Below are 20,279 nucleotides of genomic sequence, written 5' to 3'. Positions count from 1 at the left end.
ACGTTTTACCCTTCTTGTTTCTGCATGAAGGTCTGACAGCGATATCCGTTATTATTTCATGTTTCTGGAGGATGTCCAAACAGATATAACTTCAACCCTTCGCTATCAATGATACTCAACTCTGTTCCCGCTGATTTGATCTTTTTTCCTTGGTTTTGGTTTAAAGTAGTGACGCCCAGTTCCTGTGCTACACCCGACCCAGTTCTACGGGGGTAAGTGAAAAAGATCCCATTATCTTTTTCGGCTCGATCTTATGGTCAGTGAGAAGGAATCAAGCAGTAAATGATGTTTACTTTATCCATTTATTGATGCAACATTTTCAAAACACACACCAACATTTCTTTTCTCACACTGTTTATTGATGTCTCCTTCCTCACATGCCTTTTCTCCTCAGTAAGGATTATGCTGCAGCAAGAACGAGAGCAGGACCAGGTACGTTTTCAGCCTAAGGCCAAAAACTAGCCCTCTCTTTCAATGTCTTGACTTTGAGGAGACTTCACAAATAAAACAACAGAAGTTCAGGCAAACCTTCTTGGATCCTAACACAGTGTCAGCAGGGATTTGCGTCTCCCAGAGGAAGCTTCGACAGATTGTGGATCCCAGCCAGAGGCTCCTGGGGCAGCTGCACAAAATTGTCTACATCTCTCAAGTATTGTAACGCACAGTTTTTGTGTCTCAGAAAATCCAAGAAATCCTTGCGATTCAAATGATTATCTCATCGTGATCTTCCTGCAAACGGGCGCTTGTGCTGGTATTGAATTGGGTTACGTCATCCCCAGCTTCCACCAGCTCCACACCACAACATCAGACGGCGAGTCATCGAGAGATTTAAAAAGTCTCTGTTCTCCTATGGAAGCGATCCGTACAAGGAGGAGCTAAGCAAGGTTTGTACTGTCGACTTTTATTGACTGAAATATCCAGCTGCACCTACGTAAATTCAGTACCTGATCACTGAAGAGGTGAAACTAATAAATTTCCTTTAGTTGTTTTCTCACTCGCAGCTTGGCACTGCTTGAATCCAGGCTTCACTGTCTCTTCTGGGTCCATAATCAGGTTTTGGTTTAAAGTGAAATGTCCCAAAAACTGTGTCGCAGATATCAACACAGTTTCAAGATGAATTGGAAACAAATCAGTCTCATTTCCAAACAAGCAGCTCGTTCAGGACTTGTTTCATCCATTTCTAATTCTTGAAGTATTTTCTGAGCTGGTGAGTGGAAGTTCTCAATCTCCGTCATACTTTGAGGCTTCATTCAAACTCTGCACAGTGGTTTCTTCAGTTCAGTTAGCCAGGTCTTGTTATTGAGGAACACCAGCCATGTCTCATGATGTGATACGTTGACGGGTTGGAGTCGGGGTTGGGTTTTTAGGGCAGGGTTTAGGTTTAAGTTTAGCGCAGGGATAAGGGTTGGGGAGGGTTAAACTGAGTGATGTACTTTCTGTGTTCGGCTGAGACCGACTGAATGGTGGGCGGGTCTTCCCTTTTGCAGAGCTGAGCGGCTCTTGGTTGTTCTGGAGGTTTGTGGGGGTATACGCAGCTCATGGAAATTAGAATTCATTTCTTTTTCCTTTGTCCCAAGATCTGTGTGTTGCCTCTGCGGGTTGTGTTGTGCACGTTGCTGCTCATTCAGCCCGAGCTCATTGGGCTGTCTGAGTGGAACATTTGTCTGCTCTTTTTTCGGCTTCATCAAACCTTCCTTGAGCTCAACACGGTACTTATCGAGTCTGGCCCTTTCTTTTTCAAGAGCAGAGGAAGATCGATAGTCTTTTTCCTGTTCTCTTGTAAGAGCAGCGGAAGATTGATTGGCTCTCTCCCGTTTTCTTTCAAGAGCAGAGAATATCTTATTGGCTCTCTCCCGTTCTCTTTCAAGAGCAGATGCCATCTGAATGGTTCTCTCCTCCAAGATTGACCTTTGCACTTTTTCCTTATGCAGGGCATCTTCAAGTTGGGCCAGTGTTTTTGTGCTCTCTGACCGATCCTTAGCCTCAAATTTAGCCACGATGTCCTCGTTCTCCATGCTTGGTGTTTGCATATCGTTCATCTTACTCTCTGTGGCTTTCTTTTGCTGCTCGTTTTGTTTTATTTCTCTCAATAAGCGGGTTTTGTATTTCTGGAGTTTCTCTTCAAGCATGTTGCAAGTGTCTCGGTCCTTCTTGAGCTGGATAAGAGAAAGCTCTCTCTTGAGTTGGACATCTTCCAGTTCAACTTGCAGCCTCTTTTTATCCAAAGCCAGTTGGTGATTCTTACTCGTCAGAAGCATCAGCTCTTCTTTGTCCTTGTGCTGCTGGGAGAGGGCAGCCTCATAATCCTCCTGGAGTTTATTGTATTTTCCTTGCTCCTGTTTGAGTTTCAAGGTCCACTCGTTATTTAGAGCAAGCTCTCTCTCGGGGTCATCCTTAAGTTCACCTCTGACCCTCTTTAGCTCCAAAGCCAGTTTCTGAATTTTACAAGTCAGAAGCATCACCTCTTCTTTGTCCTTGTGCTGCTGGGAGAGGGCAACCTCCAAATCCTTCTGGAGTTTATTGTTTTTGCCTTGCTCCTGTTTGAATTTCAAGGTCCACTGGTTATCTTGAGCCAGCTCTCTCTTGAGGTCATTCTCAAGTTCACCTCGGAGCCTCTTTTGCTCCAATTTCAGCAGATTCTGATTTTTGTAAGGCATAAGCATCAGCTTTTCTCTGTCCTTCTGCTGCTGTGAGAGAGCAACTTCCAAATCGTTCTGGAGTTTATTGTATTTGCTTTGCTCCTGTTTGAATTTCAAGGTCCACTGGTTATCTTGAGCACGTTGTCTCTTGTGGTCATCCTTAAGTTCACCTCGGAGCGTCTTTAGCTCCAAAGCCAGTTTCTGATTTTTACTCGTCAGAAGCATCAGCTCTTCGTTATCCTTGTGCTGCTGGGAGAGGGCAACTTCCAAATCCTTCTGGAGTTTATTGTTTTTGCCTTGCTCCTGTTTGAATTTCAAGGTCGACTGGTTATCTTGAGCACGCTGTTTCTTGTGGTCATCCTTAGGTTCACCTTGTGGCCTCTTTTGCTCCAAAGCCAGTTGCTGATTCTTACAAGTCAGATGGATCAGCTCTTCTTTGTCCCTCTGCTGTTGGGAGAGGGCAGCCTCATAATCCCTCTGGAGTTTGTAGTGTTTTGCTTGAAGGGATTTGATTTCATTGTCTTGTTCAAGAAATTTTCGTTTCATCTTAGAAAGATCCTCATATGCCTGTTTGAGTTCTTTACTTGTTTTCTGTCCTTCAAAGTTTACCTCACAATTCCCCTTCAGCTCAGCTTTGAATTTCTCGACCTGCCCATCTTTATCTTTGAGATCAGCCGTCATTTTGCGTATTTGCTTTTGAGGCTTTGCATATCTTAGCTTCTGGTCTTTCTCTGATCGCCTAAGATGAGCTGTTGGATATTTTTCAACTTGCTCCTTCTTCGAAGCATTTGAAAGAGCAGGGTTCTCTTTTCGCTTTCTCCTCTGGGCTTCTTTCATTTCAGTTTCCGCTCTTCTTATTCTCATCTCGTTTTCAAGAGCAGCTTTGGCAGCTTTGTCCTTTTGGAGGTCACTGAGCGGAACATCACAAGAACTCGATTCTTCAAACTGTGAACCATAAAACAATTATTGATTTGTTGTTCATTCATTTATCTGCTTATTGACATGTTTTGTTTTTTACTTATATGCTTATGTAGCCAAACAAAATTAATTATTATTTTATAATAATTAATTAATTATAAAAATGCAGTAAATTACTGAAATGGAGTCAATAATAGTTCAAATATTAGATATTACAGATGTGATTATTATTGCAAATATTTGGTGTATAGGGTGTGAACCTACATACACACTTACCTCATCATAATTGGAGCTGTAGAGCTCCTCATCAATCTCCTCCTCAACCTCTTCAGCAGAAATACTTTTTGCCTTTTTCATTGAGACAAGCTTATAGTCCAGCTCCTTGATCTTCTCCTCTGTCTCATCCTCAATCTCCTCCTCAACCTCTTCAGCATAAATATATTTTGGCTTTTTTATTGAGACAAGCGGATAGTCCAGCTTCTTGATCTTCTCCTCTGTCTCATCCTCAATCTCCTCCTCAACCTCTTCAGCATAAATATATTTTGCCGTTTTCATGGAGACGAGCGGATAGTCCAGCTCCTTGATCTTCTCCTCTGTCTCATCCTCAATCTCCTCCTCAACCGCCGCCTCTATCTCCTCCTGCATCCAGTACTTTATCCTGATCTCTACCTCCTGTCGGGTGAAGCACTCAATATCCTTCTGAACCCCCTCCAGAAAGTCCAGCTCCTCAATCGTAAAGTTCCTCAAATCCATCACTGTCAATTTCTATATCTTTTAAAAGAGAAATTCGCTGTGATAAAACTTTGTATCCACCCACTGTGTGTATGGTGGACACTACTACTATTCTTTTTTTGATGTTCTACCGTCAAAGACAAAGATACAAGGACTGTTCTATTAAAGGAACACAGTTATATCATCACTCTCAGATGTTTCTCTTTGAATCCTGCACACACAGAAAATGTGTCTCTTGAACAAAGAAGACTGAAGGAAGACAAAAGATAATGGACAGACACAAAAAGTTTGTAATAAAGGTTGATGTGGAGCAGAGAGAGAGAGAGAGAGAGAGAGAGAGAGAGAGAGATGGCAGTGAGTGAATGAATGTGATGAAAGATGTGTGTGTTCAGTGTCGGGCGGGGCTAGGGTTTACCCTAACCCTAAAAAAGCCGACAATAAATGTTGAGGTGGTAATAAACCTCACAGTAGCAGTGGCCATTGTCCCCTTTCTCATATTTTTTATTTCTAAGAGAATTAAGATAATTTGTTTTCTATACAATTAACCCACTTTTTGCTAGGCAATAAAACAAAATCGATAACTATTGCAACTCAATTTTGGTCAGTGTCAATAGCAATATAACAAATTTATAATATATATATCGATATGGTAAATGGCCTGTATTTATATAGCGCTTCACCACCAACTCTTGATGACCACTCAAAGCGCTTTACAATGTTATTTTGCCCTTCACCCATTCGCACACACAGTGCATCTATGTGCAGCACTTTATCTTTCATAGACCACTCACACTGCCAGCACAGCCGGTTCAGTATCTTGCCAAGGGACACTTCAGCATGCAGGATGTGGGGTATTGGGATCAAACCACTGACATACTGATACCATCTCCTGAGCAACAGCTGACTTGTTTATGCATTGTGCAAGCACAGTCAGAATGTACATCACATAATTGGCCCATTTAATATTTTTTTGTGTTTTTCATTCTCTACCATAAAGAAGGGCTCAAACCACAACCTTCCCTGAGGAGCAAACACATCTCTCTTTCAACTTAAAATTAATCATAACGTGACACTTATTGTGATAGTTAGCAAAAAGGGCTGACATTTTTTATCTTGAGATAATTTGTATTATCGTTCAGTCCTACTTTTTAGCATATTGAAATTGAAAACATGAATCAACGAGAACCGAAATTGATAGGCTGAATAACGATCTTAAAAGTACAAGTATATCAAATTAAAAGTGTAGAATATGGCCAAAATGGCTAGCCTGGATGCCAGACGAACTTAGCCCCGCCCACAACATTTGAGGTCGGGAAGTTCGGTCTGGAGTCGCTCCGTTGGGGAGAAATTATGCCCGGTTCGAAATCATCCGGACCAATCAGATTGTCAGGGCGGGTTTTATACGATGATGGACAGATGATCAACGGTAACGTAATCAACCACGTCATCAAAGTGCCCTTGGGTTGAATTTGTTTTCAACAAACATGCCTGCCGCTGGAGAGCTGAGATGTGTAGATGCTGCATTTGAGTCTGTTTTAGAAGACATCGACAGCGCATTCATTTTGAAAGAGGAACAGAGAACATGGAGGCGACGCCAAAGCACCGCGCTAATCCCTATCGCACCGGCGCTTGGCTGTTCACACCGGACACTGAAGCGACGCTGAACCGCCGGGCAGTGCTAATAATATCACCCGTTGATCCAGCAGATTAAAAGCATATACTTACTTGTTGCTCCAACATTAAGCAACAGCGTCCCAACATTTGTCTTTCTTGGTGTTGTCTTTATACAACATGTTCCGAGGATCATACAACTCACTGTACTTCTCCACTTCAATTATTAATTTAATGTCATCCATGTTGAAGAACTTCGTTCTTTGCTCCGTTAAATGTCGGGTGTCGGGGGTAAATTACGTATTCTCCACTCAAGCCTATGTGGAGAATACGTAGTCCCCCCTCTCTCTCTCTTTTTATCTGTATCACTGCTTGTGTGGCTGTAGTGGATGGGCAGAGGGGGACGTTTAATAATGTCATTGGTCAAATTAAAACTCCAGGACAACAGAAGGGGACTTCAAAGTATGGGATGCATATTTGATCATTTATATCATATAAAATATGTCATCAATATAGTTTAAGATCATTTTTCAGTGTGTTTCCTGGTGCGATACACTTGAGTCAAGCGCAAAAAATAGACTCGATGCTGAAACGATCGCTGCACGGCGCGAGGCAGCCTTGGCGCAGCGCGATGCTTCAGCCTTCGGTGTGACCAGCACAAAGTTTTAACATGGGAGTGGATGGGAGCCAGCTGTTATTTGAGGCTTAGTGCTGCGCTGAAGCGTCGCTTCGGCATCACTTCAGCGTCCGGTGTGAACCCGGCGTTAGTAAATAACTCACAGTGCGTTGCTTAACATACGTCACATACTACGTTGCTCTGATTGGTTGTAGGTCTATCCAATTGAGCGAAGAGGAATTTTATTTCCTGGTCAGTTGAAACACGCCCCATAATCACAGCCCAATGGAGCGGTCTCGGTGACAACGTCAGGCTACAAAATGGCCACTAAATGCAAAATAGCAGGCTTCATGATACACCTGTGTATTTTTCTGAAGATCGTTCAATGTGAAACGTTCCGGGGGTCTCGGGGGGCATCGTTGAGCCATTTTTCGATGCCCATTACAATTTCAATTGGGCCTCCCACTGTCAGTGCTCGGCCCTAATTAGTTCATCCCGTTGGGAGAATGAATTTCCAAACATTTTCAATTTAATTGAAGATCAGCCATTATTTGAATCCGTAATTCCACACCAATAACTTAAGCTGCTTTCAGAAATGAACTGAACAATTTGTGGGGCTGTATGTGAAAACGCAAACGTCATCTGCTCCGGTCCCCTGGTGAAATGTCTGTGTTCTTCTTATGTGAAAGGCAAACTCCTGAAAATGTCCAGACCCAATTTTATGGACCATTATCGGTGCTCATGTCATTGCATCAGATGTCACAAGGATAGAAGACAGACATTCCTGCTGACATACTAGACCTGGAATCTGACCTCATCAGAGAAAGTCAGTCCCGTTAAACCTGCATGCGGCGAGATTCAGTGACACAGGAATTTTTGTGACTAAGTTAACGAATCACATTCCTTTTGTGCCCATGTGGGTGGTTAATTGTGAGGCCCGTCGTGAAGGGACTCCCGCGCTCACTGCTCTTCTCGGGTTTGCCTGGATACATGATTTGTTTGAGGAGTTCCCTCGTTGACACACCTTGATCCTCATTTGTCGTTCCATGGCGTGGCGACGCACTGTGAGCGTGATTACGTGTTCCAGTGAGTTAAACGTCCAGAGGATGAGTCAGAAAACAATTAGTGACAACCTCAACCTTTCTTGTAGCACATAGTCAAGCCAGAATTGTCAGAATATATAAGTGGTTATTCATAATCCCCTAGGAATAAACACTCATCACTCATCGTCATCCGCTTATCTGGGGTCGCGGGGGGAGCAGCTCAAGCAGGGGGCCCCAGACTTCCCTTTCCCGGGCCACATTGACCAGCTCTGAAGGGGGGATCCCGAGGTGTTCCCAGGCCAGTGTTGAGATATAATCTCTCCACCTAGTCCTGGGTCTTCCCCGAGGTCTCCTCCCCACTGGACGTGCCTGAAAATATAAATATATTTACCTAAATATTTACATGTTTAACTTCATTTCATAAAAAACAAACACTTCACTCCGCCCAACAGCCTCCAGTGCCATTAGCTTTTTTACGAGTAAGTAAACAGCCATAAAACCCCTGATGATATGCATCGCTATGTAGGTTTAACAACTGGTTCATCAGCTGAGAGGTGAGAGTTTCTGTGACACCACCAGACTTTGCTCGCTGGTTTTAAAGCTCCCCCTGTTAAAGATGAGAGCGAGTGTATGAGGACAGAAGGACCCGTAAAGTTTTTACGGGCCGATTGTCAACCTCTTATCAGACTCATAGTCGTTCCTGTGACAGATCCTCGCATGGTCCAAAGATCCAAGTCCAGTCGGGTCAGCAAGACTCTGAGAGGGGAGGAAGGTTCTGGAGGTGGAATGAAGCTCAGCTCAGCTTTTTGTTTTCGGCCAGCACATGACAACAACCTGCTTCTATTAGCTGCAGAGGAGGTTTTAGAAAACAACAGAGAAACGTGATTGTAAATGTCCGAATGTACTTTGCTCTTAAAACCATATTGTTAATAAAATGTGGATAGAAGACGATAGAAAGAAGTTGAACAGAACACGTTCAAGTACAGTCATCCATTCAATCTAATACCGATGCTGAGGGGCTCCAGCATTTATCTGTCACACAAATTACGAATTCATTTTGAATTCAATAAATGTATGAAAATCTCATAAAAGTCCATCTGGTCAAGTCCAGTTTTCGCCTGAGGCCGTTGTGTTTGAGTGTCAAAGTAAAAACCTCCCAGATGTTTTTTATGTAATCGTTGTTTGAGGAACTAAAAGGTAAAATAATGAAAAAGAGGTTAAAACAAGCTCCACGCAGCTCCAACAGTAAAACTCTGCTCACACACTGAGGCATCAGAGTTAACAATAAGATTAGGTCATGAATAACTGGGTCAAATCACTTATATTGTTTTTTAAACTTCATGAGCATTGAAGAGTAAAGTGTACGGAGCTAAATCACTTTCTTCTAACTGTCATTTTGAGCATTTACAATTATTTTGTTTTGTAAATTTGATGATTATGTGACTTTTCCCTTAAACTTTCTTACTGTGACCCTTCAGCTGCTTTGTAGGGTCAAACCCTGATGACAGAGAAACGTGATGGAACCCTTAACATTTCATGTAAATAAATAGAAAACACAGAATCATCCAAATACAGGATACCAACATATTTGTTATTATTTATTCTGCAAATGTTTGCAAACATAAACACTGATAGCAATATAACAGGACCATAACGGCCGATATTATCGAGCGACCAATAAATCAGACATATTCTAATAAGTACGTTTTGAAATCTAACTTCAAACCTTCTGTTGGCCTTTTTAAACCTGTTTCAAATCGTTATTACGGCTTTTTAAATCTCATTTGTAGAATCTCATTGTCATTATTTTGATGTACTAGATCTATTATTGGCTCATTAAAGAAGATAAAGTGAAGTGGTTTTGATTTGGATTAAAAATCTCACTTTTTCTTGGACAAATATGTATGTATTGGTTTATTGATCTTCTGTCACAGTTTCACAGTGTTCATGTTTCCAACAGCACTTGAATGCAACACAGGTTTTCTACGGGAGGGAGGTGGGCGTGAACACAACGCAGTAAAAACACTCGCACACAGACTCACGCTCATAAACAGACACACACACCTCCTCAGTGTCACTGACCTCAGAGATCCACGCAGCAGCAGCAGTTGTGTTCAGGCGCAGAGCTGCAGACTCACCAGGACCTGAACGCACCGGAACCTGAACACACCGGAACCTGAACGCACCGTCTCTCGCTCCTCTCGTTGATTACCAGCTCCTGCTCTGCGGCAGCGGCGCTTCCCTGAACAACATGCCGTCTCTGCGTCACTCCTACACGGTCACGGTGCCCGAGGAGCCGGCCTCTCTCCCGCTGGACAGACCCGAGCTGCAGCGGCGGAGGACTCCGTCCCTGTCCCGGTCCGCGCTTGTGTCCACGTTCATGGGTCTGATCATCAACCAGGCCAAGGTGGGTCCACCTCCTCTCATTCTGCCCATCGTTTATTATCACTATTATCATTTAATATCATTAATTATCATTACTATCATGTATTATATTGAGATCCTCATTTTAATATAAACTTTTTTAACCTAAGAAACGTTGTATGATGGCTGCATGTCCCTCACTGACTCTATAAACTTACATTTGTGTACTTGTACTTGTAAGTACACACTTGCCCATGCACTGTTATGCATGACTCACTTGTACATGTTATATATATATTATAAATATATCAGTGTTGTATAGTTATTATATCAGATTTTCACTAAACTGCTGTCGTAGTCGAAATTTTTCACTATAAGGATATTATCATAATATTTATAGAACCTTAAATCATATTATTAATATCTTGTCATGTAGTAGTTGCCATAGTTTTATTATTTCTGTATTTGTGTCCCATTGATTATTGAAGACAGAACATATCACTATAACATATCTGTCACCAGGGGTGTCAGCACATATCTTGACAACCATGAGTTTTGTGATTTAACTGGAATAATATGAAGAAATATGTTCAGTTGTTTTCCATTTATTGAAAGAAAAACGTTTTCTTACCTTAGCATATTTACATAAAACTAGTAGTTGTTGTATTTTACAGTGATTCACATCCACAGACTATATCTGTGACACTGCAGCAGCAGAACCACTGGACTCTATGACATAAGGAAGCAGTGACTCAAACAGCGAGTGAATGAAAACTAGTTGAATTTGTTCCCGAGGCTGACGTTTGGGTTTTGGATCAGAAAATGTCTTTGTGTGCAGAAATGTCTGCAGCTTGCTCAAGTCCACATCTGACCTTTAAGCTCTTATCAGCTGTTAAGTGTTGAAGGAACAGGCTGACAAGGCACGCACAAAATCATTGTGTGTGTGTGTGGGGGGGGGGACTATTTGAGCGTGACTTTGGTTGCGTAACAGCACTAAGCTCTGCTGATAAGGAATGTGTGTCCTGACATGTCACCTTATCATCAGTACAGTACATATTCTTAACACATAGCGCAGCCCGCAGATATGTGTGTGTGTGTGTGTGTCTGTGTGTGTCCACGCAGGGTTTAGGTGTGAATGTGTTAGGCTGAGGTCACAGGTCACACCTCATGTCACTCTCTTAACTGAGAGTGTATTGGTGATGTTGTTGGTTTACACAGATAACCTGTACAATTGTGGCAAACGGTATGAATAAAGATTGACTGACCGATTGATTGATGATTGATTGATGATTGATTGATTTGGACATTCATGATGCCCAGAGACAGATCCTCTGACAAAATTAAAGTTAAGGGTGAAAGTAACAATAACTCATTTATTAAACCGTCCTGTTATTTTCCCATTTAATCAACTAAAGAATCTAAAAATCATGTTTGATCTTCCCTCCTCTCATGAACACCCTCCTCACATATTCTATATTACTTCAGTACTTTGCACATTCACTCCTGCACAAACAGCAGAGCTCTGGAACACACATTCTTAACATTCTTCTTATCGTTCTGCTCTTGTGCTCTAAGCTCTTGTCTTTAGCCTTTTCCCCATTCTCTCAGTACCTGCAAAAGTCAAGAGCTGAGCAAATACAAAATAATTGGCCTTATCTCTCCCCCCCCTCAGTTTTAACTGTTCTGCGTCGCAGCACCAAAACTCCACGTCTGTGAACGTACTTGGCAATAAACCTGATTCTGATTGTGCTTCTGGTGCAACATTTCTACAAGGAAAGCAATAACTCTTCACCTTTGAGAGGCTGCAGCCAGAGGATGTTGAGTTTGTTCATTAAAAAATATGAACACTTGATAAAAACACCAAATAATTGCAGATCCTTTAACTTCACCATTCATTCTGTAATTTAATTCCCTGTGCAATACAGATATAATTTCTTATACAACAGTAGATACATTACTATCATATCTTTCTCTCAGTTTAAGAGAAGTCTTTGTGTGTGAGTACAGTTTAATTGGATCTTTTCCTTCGCTGCTACAACAGTGCAGACGTTGTTTATACTGTGTCTGTGGGAGTGGCATCGCTGGCACGCTCAGGAGTGAGTGTTGCCTCTTTCCTCACAGTACGTCGGCTTTAACCAAGCATGTGAAGCTGGTTCAGGACATAACGTTCTGTGGCCCAGCGCATCGCCTCCTTGATCTATTTAGCGTGCCAAGCCCGGCTGGTCGGTGTCCACCGGAGCACAGCGGCGGATTGGCACTCGCACCATATGGTCACCTTCAAACAACAGAGCACAGGAGAAGGGGAAAATAATCTCAACCCAGCCGGCTGTTATGAGCTGATAGTGTCACTGTTCTATTTTCAGCTGTAGGAACAATGTGATAAACATCATGAGGCTGTGAACCTCTTCACCGAACGTCCTGACCAGGACAACAGGTTCTTCTCTCTGCCGCCTTCTGCTGATAGGAAACACAAACTTTTGAAAAACGTCCCAACCCTCTTTCCCTGAAAATCGCTTGTGATTAGAACAACATAAGATAACAGAAACTTTCGAGACAACTTGTTCAATGTGTGCTTTGACTTTTTAGTTTGGTCCATCGGTCCCGTGTTAACGTGGAGGAGGTGGGATTCATGCCCTGTACTGCAGCCAGCCACCAGGGGGCAATCAAGATGATTTGGCCTCCCTTTTGTGGCTCCGTCATGTCAGCTGTCTTCATGTCCAGCTCATGGTGTGACCACTGTAACGCTGATGTCATGAATTTGCTAAGATAACCACAAGTATAGTTCACTGAAAAATAGAAGACAACCCTCCGCCTGTTTACCCTGACAACAGCCAATCAGACCACGCCATCATTCAGTGATTAACAGGAAGCTGACGTCGCGGCTCCATTTACAGTTTGCACATCTCTGCTGGTGTTGTGCCCTCATGTGTTCCTCCACCTGCAGCTCCTCGGCCGTCAGCGGAGGAGCTGATGCGTGACACCGCTGCTCTGAGTCACCACGTTACTCAGTCACTATGTTCCCTCCGTCGGGATGAGCTGCAGGTCAGAGGGAGGTGTGTCACCTGTTAATGAGCGCACACACCGACAGGGAACAGGGGATTAAAAGATATTAATGAGTTCACAGCAGTTTATAACCGGTGTGTTATCTGGTTTGTGACGTTCAGATCAATCTCACACTTCTTTTAAATGGTGAAAGTGATTTTTCAAGTTGTGACAAACACTCAAATCGATTCACACACATTCCTACAGTGCTTCTATAAGCTGGGATCTTTCTGTCCCACATCTTTCATAGTCATGGAAGAAAAGCCGTCAGGGGCGGTTGAGGGTTCAGTTTCCTCTCCGAGGACACTCAGGCAGGCCGACTGAAGGAGCCACAGCCGCCACCCATAATTAAACTTATTAAAACCTTATGCAATAAAATGTCTCCTGAATCATGAGTATGTTATTTTCAGCAATAACGACATAGCAAAAGTTCAATATAACTCTGCATTAATATGTAATTGATCTGAGTGTTAATCTATCTCTGCTCATAACGAGTTTCAAACCTTCACTCAAAGCAAAAATCTGTCTTTAAACTAAAGATAAATAATAATGTGACATTTATCATGATAATTATGGATATAGACTGATTTGAATAGCACTTTTTATCTTGATGTAATTTGGCCAAATCGATCAACCCGATCTAGAGCAGATAACCAGACAATACTAGTTTGTTTTTAAAAACAAATAATAGTTTTGTGTTATCCATCGCTCCAATATCTGTAACCCTTATTCTTTGAGGGTCACGAGGGGGCAGGAGCCAATCGGACATCGAGCGTGAGGCGAGCTACTGGTCTGCCCCGTCCCCATTGCCTTTCACAATAGCAGCCAAGGTTGCAGGACAGACCCTCGGAGGTTCGGGTGAAGGACACAGGGTCTTTTCTCACTAACCTAGAGGTACAAAGTAGAAACACAAGTTAATACACAACCAGGCTGCAGCAGAAAAGTCTGTAGCTGCTGGTTGATGCTCCTAGTTGTGTTCTCAGATTCTCTGGGAACTTTTCCCATCAGTCTGCATCACATGCAGACTGATGAGGTTCGTGGGACGTCTCTGGGTGTGTGTGTGTGTGTGTGTGTGTGTGTTGATCTCATCGGTGCAGGGAAAGGTCAGAACACACTGTGGCATTTCTCATCAGAGCGTGTGGAACAGGAGCTTATGTCTACAGCACGCTGCTGCTGCTGCTGCAACAGTGTGACCGTCATACCATGTTGTTGAATAAATGCTCCACAGTGCTGTGAGGCTGATTCACACTTCAGGAATGTAACACAGTTGAGGTCATGCATACATGTGCAGGCTGCTCAGCTGGGATGTGCACGAGAATACACTGGTGAGGGAGAGAACTAAATATAAGTACCTTAATTCTGTCAAAGTGTGGATTCTAGAAAGACACAGTGAGCTTGAGGTTTGTCGTCTGCTTCCATGTTGTCCAGAGCTCGTCAGAGTTTTCTTTATCGACCAACAACCTGATCGTCCCTGGTGGTTTTCTGTCGTGTGTCTCATGTTATTCGACTCCTCTCGGTCGTTCCTGTTATTAAACAAGAATCTCTTCTGTTTTTTTCTTTGAGCAGAACAAGAGTCCTCAAGGCCTGGTGGGACTGAGGAACCTGGGCAACACGGTGAGTCCTCTTGCTCCACTTTGTGGCCTTATAATAAACTCTGTATCTCGCTGCACTTTGACTCACTCACACCATCACCTGACTCCACATCTACATTTGATTAATCCTCTCCTGTGTTTGTGATTTTCAGTGTTTCATGAACTCCATCCTGCAATGTCTGAGCAACACTCCGGAGCTGAGGGACTACTGCCTGAGGAACGTCCATCACACAGACCTCAACAACAACTGTGGGTCGAGTGCAGCTCTCATGGAAGGTAAGACGAGACTCGGAGACGCGTTATCTGATTGTTACGAGGAACATGAGTCACCCCATGCCTCGGCAGTAGGTGACATTTTATTGGTTTATATGTCTTTCAGTTTCAAATTGCAGGAATTAATTGCTCTGCTTCAATAAATCATTTCTGAAGACGTGACAGCTTTGAACCCTGATCACTGGAAGACACAGAGTCCTCCGCCAAGGCCCAATCAAGCTGCACCAAATCTCACTCACTCAACGATATCAGTTCCCTAAATGTGCCAGATTTTTTTTATAAAGATCCATTTATTATTTTTTGAGAAATCAATTAAACACTCAAAACTATCGCGTGGATCCAGACCAGAATTCCTTGGATCTGACCGGACACGTACCGCATCATTCAGCATGGAAATACATAAAATGACTCCTACATGGCTTTTGTGTTGTAATAAAAACATTTGTCTTCCAATGTTCGGTACTTATCCATGTTTTTCCTGTGCTGCAGTTTTATAATGTGTTTAGTTTTTATATTCCAAGGTTGGAAACCTCTTGTGTGTCTGACCCAATCACATTGTTTCCAGGGGATCCATTCCCTATTTTGAATATCCAACTTTCATTCAGAATTTCCATAACCGTGGTCTCTGTCCTCCGTCTCCTGTCTCAGAGTTTGCTAAACTGACTCAAAGCCTGTGGACGTCTGTGAACAACGAGGCCGTCAGTCCGTCCGATTTCAGGAACCAGATCCAGAGATTCGCTCCCAAATTTGTCGGCTGCAAGTAAGTTTCTCCCTCAGCCCGACTCTAAGCTTTGTTCTCATTTAAATCGACTTTATATACTTAATAGAAAGAAGTGAGATGCCAGTTGAAACAATGACGTAACGGTTTCTCTGTCTCTCCGCAGTCAACAGGACGCTCAGGAGTTTCTGCGCATGCTATTGGACGGACTCCATAACGAAGTGAACAGAGTGACAGTCTGCCCCAAGGTGTCGGCCCACGACCTCGACCACCTCTCGTAAGTCCCCGACCCCTTCGATGCTCAATAACGCTGCTGCACCGGTGAGTTGAGGATTTCTCCTAATATGTGAAATCATCGTGTTGTTCACAGGGACGAGGAGAAAGGCAGGAGAATGTGGAATATGTACCTGGAACGAGAGGACAGCAAAGTAGTGGGTGAGTTTTGTTGGAATGTGGCTGCGATTAAAAAAAAACACACAATTGAACGTTAAAGTTAATCCTCCATCTTTTGTCTCTGTCTGTAGATTTATTCGTCGGTCAGTTGAAAAGTTCTCTAACTTGCTCCGTCTGTGGTTTCCGCTCCACTGTGTTCGATCCGTTCTGGGACTTATCGATACCTATTGCACAGGTCAGCACACTCACACACTCACACTCACTTTCCAAAGGGTTTCTACACATCGATCCTTTTTAAAGAAGTATTAGCTAGTCTATTGAGTCTTGAAGTTTGACCTGTCTTAACACCGACTTCCTCCGCCTCTCCACAGAAGAGCTCAGGCGAAGTGAGTCTCAAAGACTGTTTGAGACTCTTTACTAAAGAAGATGTGCTGGATGGAGACGAGAGGCCGGTAAGAGGCTCCTCCCTCCTTGCTCCCCAATTCTCTTCTAGAGGTGACATGTGATGTGATTCACTAGCAGACTGACTCTAACTGTGTTTGTCTCATTTTCTCTCAGACTTGCAAGAAATGCAAAACCAGAAGGAAATGCACCAAACGATTCTGCATCCAGAAGTTCCCTCAGATCCTCGTGCTTCGTATCCTTTCCCTCACGCCTTTGTGACACTTACAGAAGCTACATACCTACATACCTTCATACCTTACCTCCTACAAACCTACTGACCAATCCATCTAGTCTGTCTAGTCTGGTTTGTCCATGAGTCTCTCACCAAGGAAGTTCCACTCAGCTTTCCAGAGCTTTTCGTACGTTGGCTGGTTCGGATAAATAAACACAAACGTGCTTCTGCACAAACCTGCAGGTAGTCGGTGCATGTGTTGCTGTTTGTGTTTAAGCTCAGCGCCTGTCTTCGGTCAAACAGACACACACAACTGCAGCTCTTTATTCACGTAGGATGCAGTTTTGAGAGTGAGGGCCACACACCCACTGCCCAAAGGATGTAATAAAGAAACGTAGCAAACACAGCAAAGTTTAAATGAGGAGTTTAACTACTACTGAAGTTGTCAGTGCATCATATTTGATGAGCTGACAAACAACTACACTAAGTGAAGTAAAATCAAATATAAAGTACATTAAAGGTTTAACTGAATGCGTTTGCTGTATTGAAATGTCTAATATGTCAGATATAATGGTAATTTGAATCAGTTTGGTTTCCTTGACCGAACGTTCCTCTCAGACCTGAAGCGTTTCTCCGACTCTAACGTCCGAGCGAGCAAACTCTCCACGTACGTGAACTTCCCTCTCAAGGAGCTGGACCTGCGGGAGTTCGCCTCTGAGAGCAGCGGTGAGTACCCGGCGTCCCGGACGAGTCGTGCACTTTTTCCGAAGCGTCGTTTAGATGTGATGAGCCCTGACTGACGAGCTTTGTGTGTGTCCCTGCAGAGCGTCCCGTGTACAACCTGTACGCAGTGTCTAACCACTCTGGAAATACTCTGGGAGGCCATTACACAGCGTACTGCAAGAACCAGGCGCTGGGGGAGTGGTACAGCTACAACGACTGCAGGTAGCCACTCACATCTACTCTCACGTCATCATAGCACTTTATTAGCCTGGATGTGAAATCTTATAAACTTAAAAATTCTCCAAGAACACAAAGCCATGTGTGTTTCCAGTGTTTTAAGGACACGTGTGATCTGTTCCCTGCAGGGTGAGCCCCATGTCCTCCAGTCAGGTCCGCAGCAGCAACGCCTACGTGCTCTTCTACGAACTGGCCACATCCCCGCACGCCAAATATCAGACATGTCGGCTCTAGAGGCAGAGGAGGAGGAGGAGGAGGAGGAGGAGGAGGAGGAGGAGGAGGAGGAGGAATGAGCTGCAACAACTGGGCCTGTGAACGCAGACTCGGCCTGCGTGGAGAGAGCTCCGCCTAGTGGACAACGTTCTGCCATTACAAAGTGGAGGAAGAATAAAAAACCCTTGAACCTTACGAAGGTGGATGTGAAATTTGCATTCACACATTGGGGGGGAAGTGAAGTGACGATGCCGCCACTGGCCACGACGGTTAGAGATCCAGCGCCGGGGCGTCACCACCATGGTGCACACGCAGCACTGGACTCAGAAAATGATGTTTCACTTCATTCTAGTTCCTTTTCATTTCAAAAATAACATTTCCAGCTCTTCATGGACCCTTTTGCCAAGTGTGTGGATTTGTTTTGTCACTTAGAATATGGACACATGGACTTGAAAGATATCCCACACACTGACTCCAGTATATCATGTATTCTTATTTAATATGATAACAGGGATATGACAACGGACGCTGGTTTTCTGCTGGGACCAGTGGAAACCCACGGATGCACAGGGGATGTTTTTATGTCAAAGCATATTTTTATTTTTGTACAGTATTTATGGGCAGCGAGGTGAATGTATCCCGACTTCGGGAAAAAGCCTGGTATACCAAAGCAGCTGTATAAATATGCATCGGCAGTACCCCCCCCCCCCCCCCCAGGAAGTAAAGTAAAGCTGACTTGACATTGAAAACTCAACTGAGGCTGCATCATCCGTTCATTTTTATCATACCGTTATTTATTCAGGCAAGCGAATGGAAGCTGGGAAGGAATGTTAAACCAACAATACAAGCTTTATACTGTGTGTTTAACCAGATGCTCTTCACTCAGCTCATCCTCTCCGACAGACATCTCTGCTCAACTCCACCGAGCAGCAATGACGAACTCCTGAAGCCACTCGGGGGCTCGTGGGATAAGAGGAAAACACAACGTTGGACTCATTATATCTTTAAAGTTACTGTGGTAGACGTTTTAGCGAATATTTGCACTTTCCAGGAGACAAAAAAACAACTTTAACAAACGTTGAATGTCGTGTTTCTGTTGTCATGATGGTTTTATTACTTGTGTTCTTTTGTTTTTGAGCTCCCGAGGAAAAACTATGTTGGAAAATATTAAATATCCCAGTATTTATTCACTAACCTTTGTGTGTCTGTCGTTTGATGCCGTTAAGGTAGAGTTCAGTGGGTTTAAAATGAGGCCTCCCTCTGTGGCTGTGAATCAGTTTCAATCGATCCATGTTTCTGAAGCTGAGGAGGAAATGCAGCATCGGTGATAATTCTCCATGAATCAATTATTACGAGTGACTCTCTGCACATAACGTTCAGTCATTTCATCCGTCCTTTATATAAAAACATTGATCGGTGATATAACGTCCACCCTTTTTGTCAGGTTGGATTTGTGCCAGTGCGACCTCTGACCCACATGCGGCAAGGCCACGTGACAGAAGTGCTAGTCCCCCTCTGCGCCACTAGAGGACGCTGTGTGTTTTGTTGCACTGAAGAAACACTTGACCCAGGCAGAATACATTTTCAGATTATTGTTGGACATGAGGTATAAGAAGGACCTGGTTTATCAGGTGAAAACCACAGAGTAACTGGTTCATATCTGATATCCAACAACATCCCTGTTTATTATAAAACCAGTGAAGGGTCGACTGTGGACGCCATGTTTCCTCTCTTAGTTTACTCTTGTCCTTGAGACACTGAGCTTTTTAATGCCTGAGGAAAGAGAAATGTGTGCGTGTGTGTTTGTTCGCGCCTCAGACAGATGCTCTACTGGTAACAAGGCCAACAGGAGAACAGATCCAGTTATCAGCAGCAGAGGTCTGAGTGTTGTTACAGCTGTAACACAAACTGAGCCTCTCACACAGTCTGTGTTGAGTCTGGGACAAAAGGGTTGTGAGTGTCGGGGAGTTTCATGGACACACAGAAGAATATCGACCTTCAGCGAGTGTAGAAATGTGCAAGAGGATCTTTGTGTTGCTATCGAAGGCTCATTCTAACATACTGAAATCACAATGACACACAATGATTTCAACACAAAATGTAATACATTCAGTTGAATTCTACACACTGAACCTTTCACCGTGAATGGTTAATTGTTCAGATCACTTAGTTATCAAATTGAGAATTAGGATGAAGCATTAAAACAGTCGTTATACTACGATTCTACTTCACATTTACAAACCTTAAATTTAATTTCTTTTGTCTCAACGTAGCTTAGTTAGATTCTCTTTTATTCTCTTTTAACTTATTATGTAAAACCGTTGGTAGATGAAAGAACCGTGTTTCCCTTCAAATCTTGAATAGATATATAAGTATAGGGGGTTCATTTATCATATCATGGTTGTGTTGGCACAAGTTGAACACAAGTACAAACACACACACACACACACACACACACTCACTCACACTCTCTTGTGAGTTCTGAGGGGGGGCACATGATAGAGCCTGTGCAAAAATATTGGATTATATAACACTAATTTAATAAAAAC

General features: G+C 43.2%; 1 protein-coding gene across 1 annotated transcript; it reads left to right on the top strand.

The window, feature by feature from the left end:
- Window positions 1-9,622: 9,622 nt before the first annotated feature.
- On the top strand, window positions 9,623-18,922 carry LOC133970002 (ubiquitin carboxyl-terminal hydrolase 2-like). Its single transcript, XM_062406778.1, has 12 exons — window positions 9,623-9,966; window positions 14,532-14,579; window positions 14,710-14,833; window positions 15,479-15,590; window positions 15,715-15,825; window positions 15,919-15,983; window positions 16,073-16,176; window positions 16,313-16,393; window positions 16,500-16,578; window positions 17,176-17,283; window positions 17,382-17,502; window positions 17,646-18,922. The coding sequence occupies exons 1-12, from the start codon at window positions 9,811-9,813 to the stop codon at window positions 17,749-17,751; spliced, it is 1,215 nt and encodes a 404-aa protein (XP_062262762.1). The 5' UTR covers window positions 9,623-9,810; the 3' UTR covers window positions 17,752-18,922.
- Window positions 18,923-20,279: the final 1,357 nt, after the last annotated feature.

This window comes from Platichthys flesus, chromosome 15, assembly GCF_949316205.1.
Source record: "Platichthys flesus chromosome 15, fPlaFle2.1, whole genome shotgun sequence".
Classification (NCBI taxonomy): Eukaryota; Metazoa; Chordata; class Actinopteri; order Pleuronectiformes; family Pleuronectidae; genus Platichthys; species Platichthys flesus.
Note: the sequence above shows the minus strand (reverse complement) of the source record. Positions and strands in the feature narration are given on the sequence as shown.

Coding starts and splice junctions, on each gene's coding strand:
- LOC133970002 (XM_062406778.1), top strand. CDS start 9,811: ATGCCGTCTCTGCGTCACTCCTACACGGTCACGGTGCCCGAGGAGCCG. Junction 14,834..15,478: donor GAGTGCAGCTCTCATGGAAG/GTAAGACGAGAC, acceptor CTCCTGTCTCAG/AGTTTGCTAAACTGACTCAA. Junction 16,394..16,499: donor TGGATGGAGACGAGAGGCCG/GTAAGAGGCTCC, acceptor ATTTTCTCTCAG/ACTTGCAAGAAATGCAAAAC.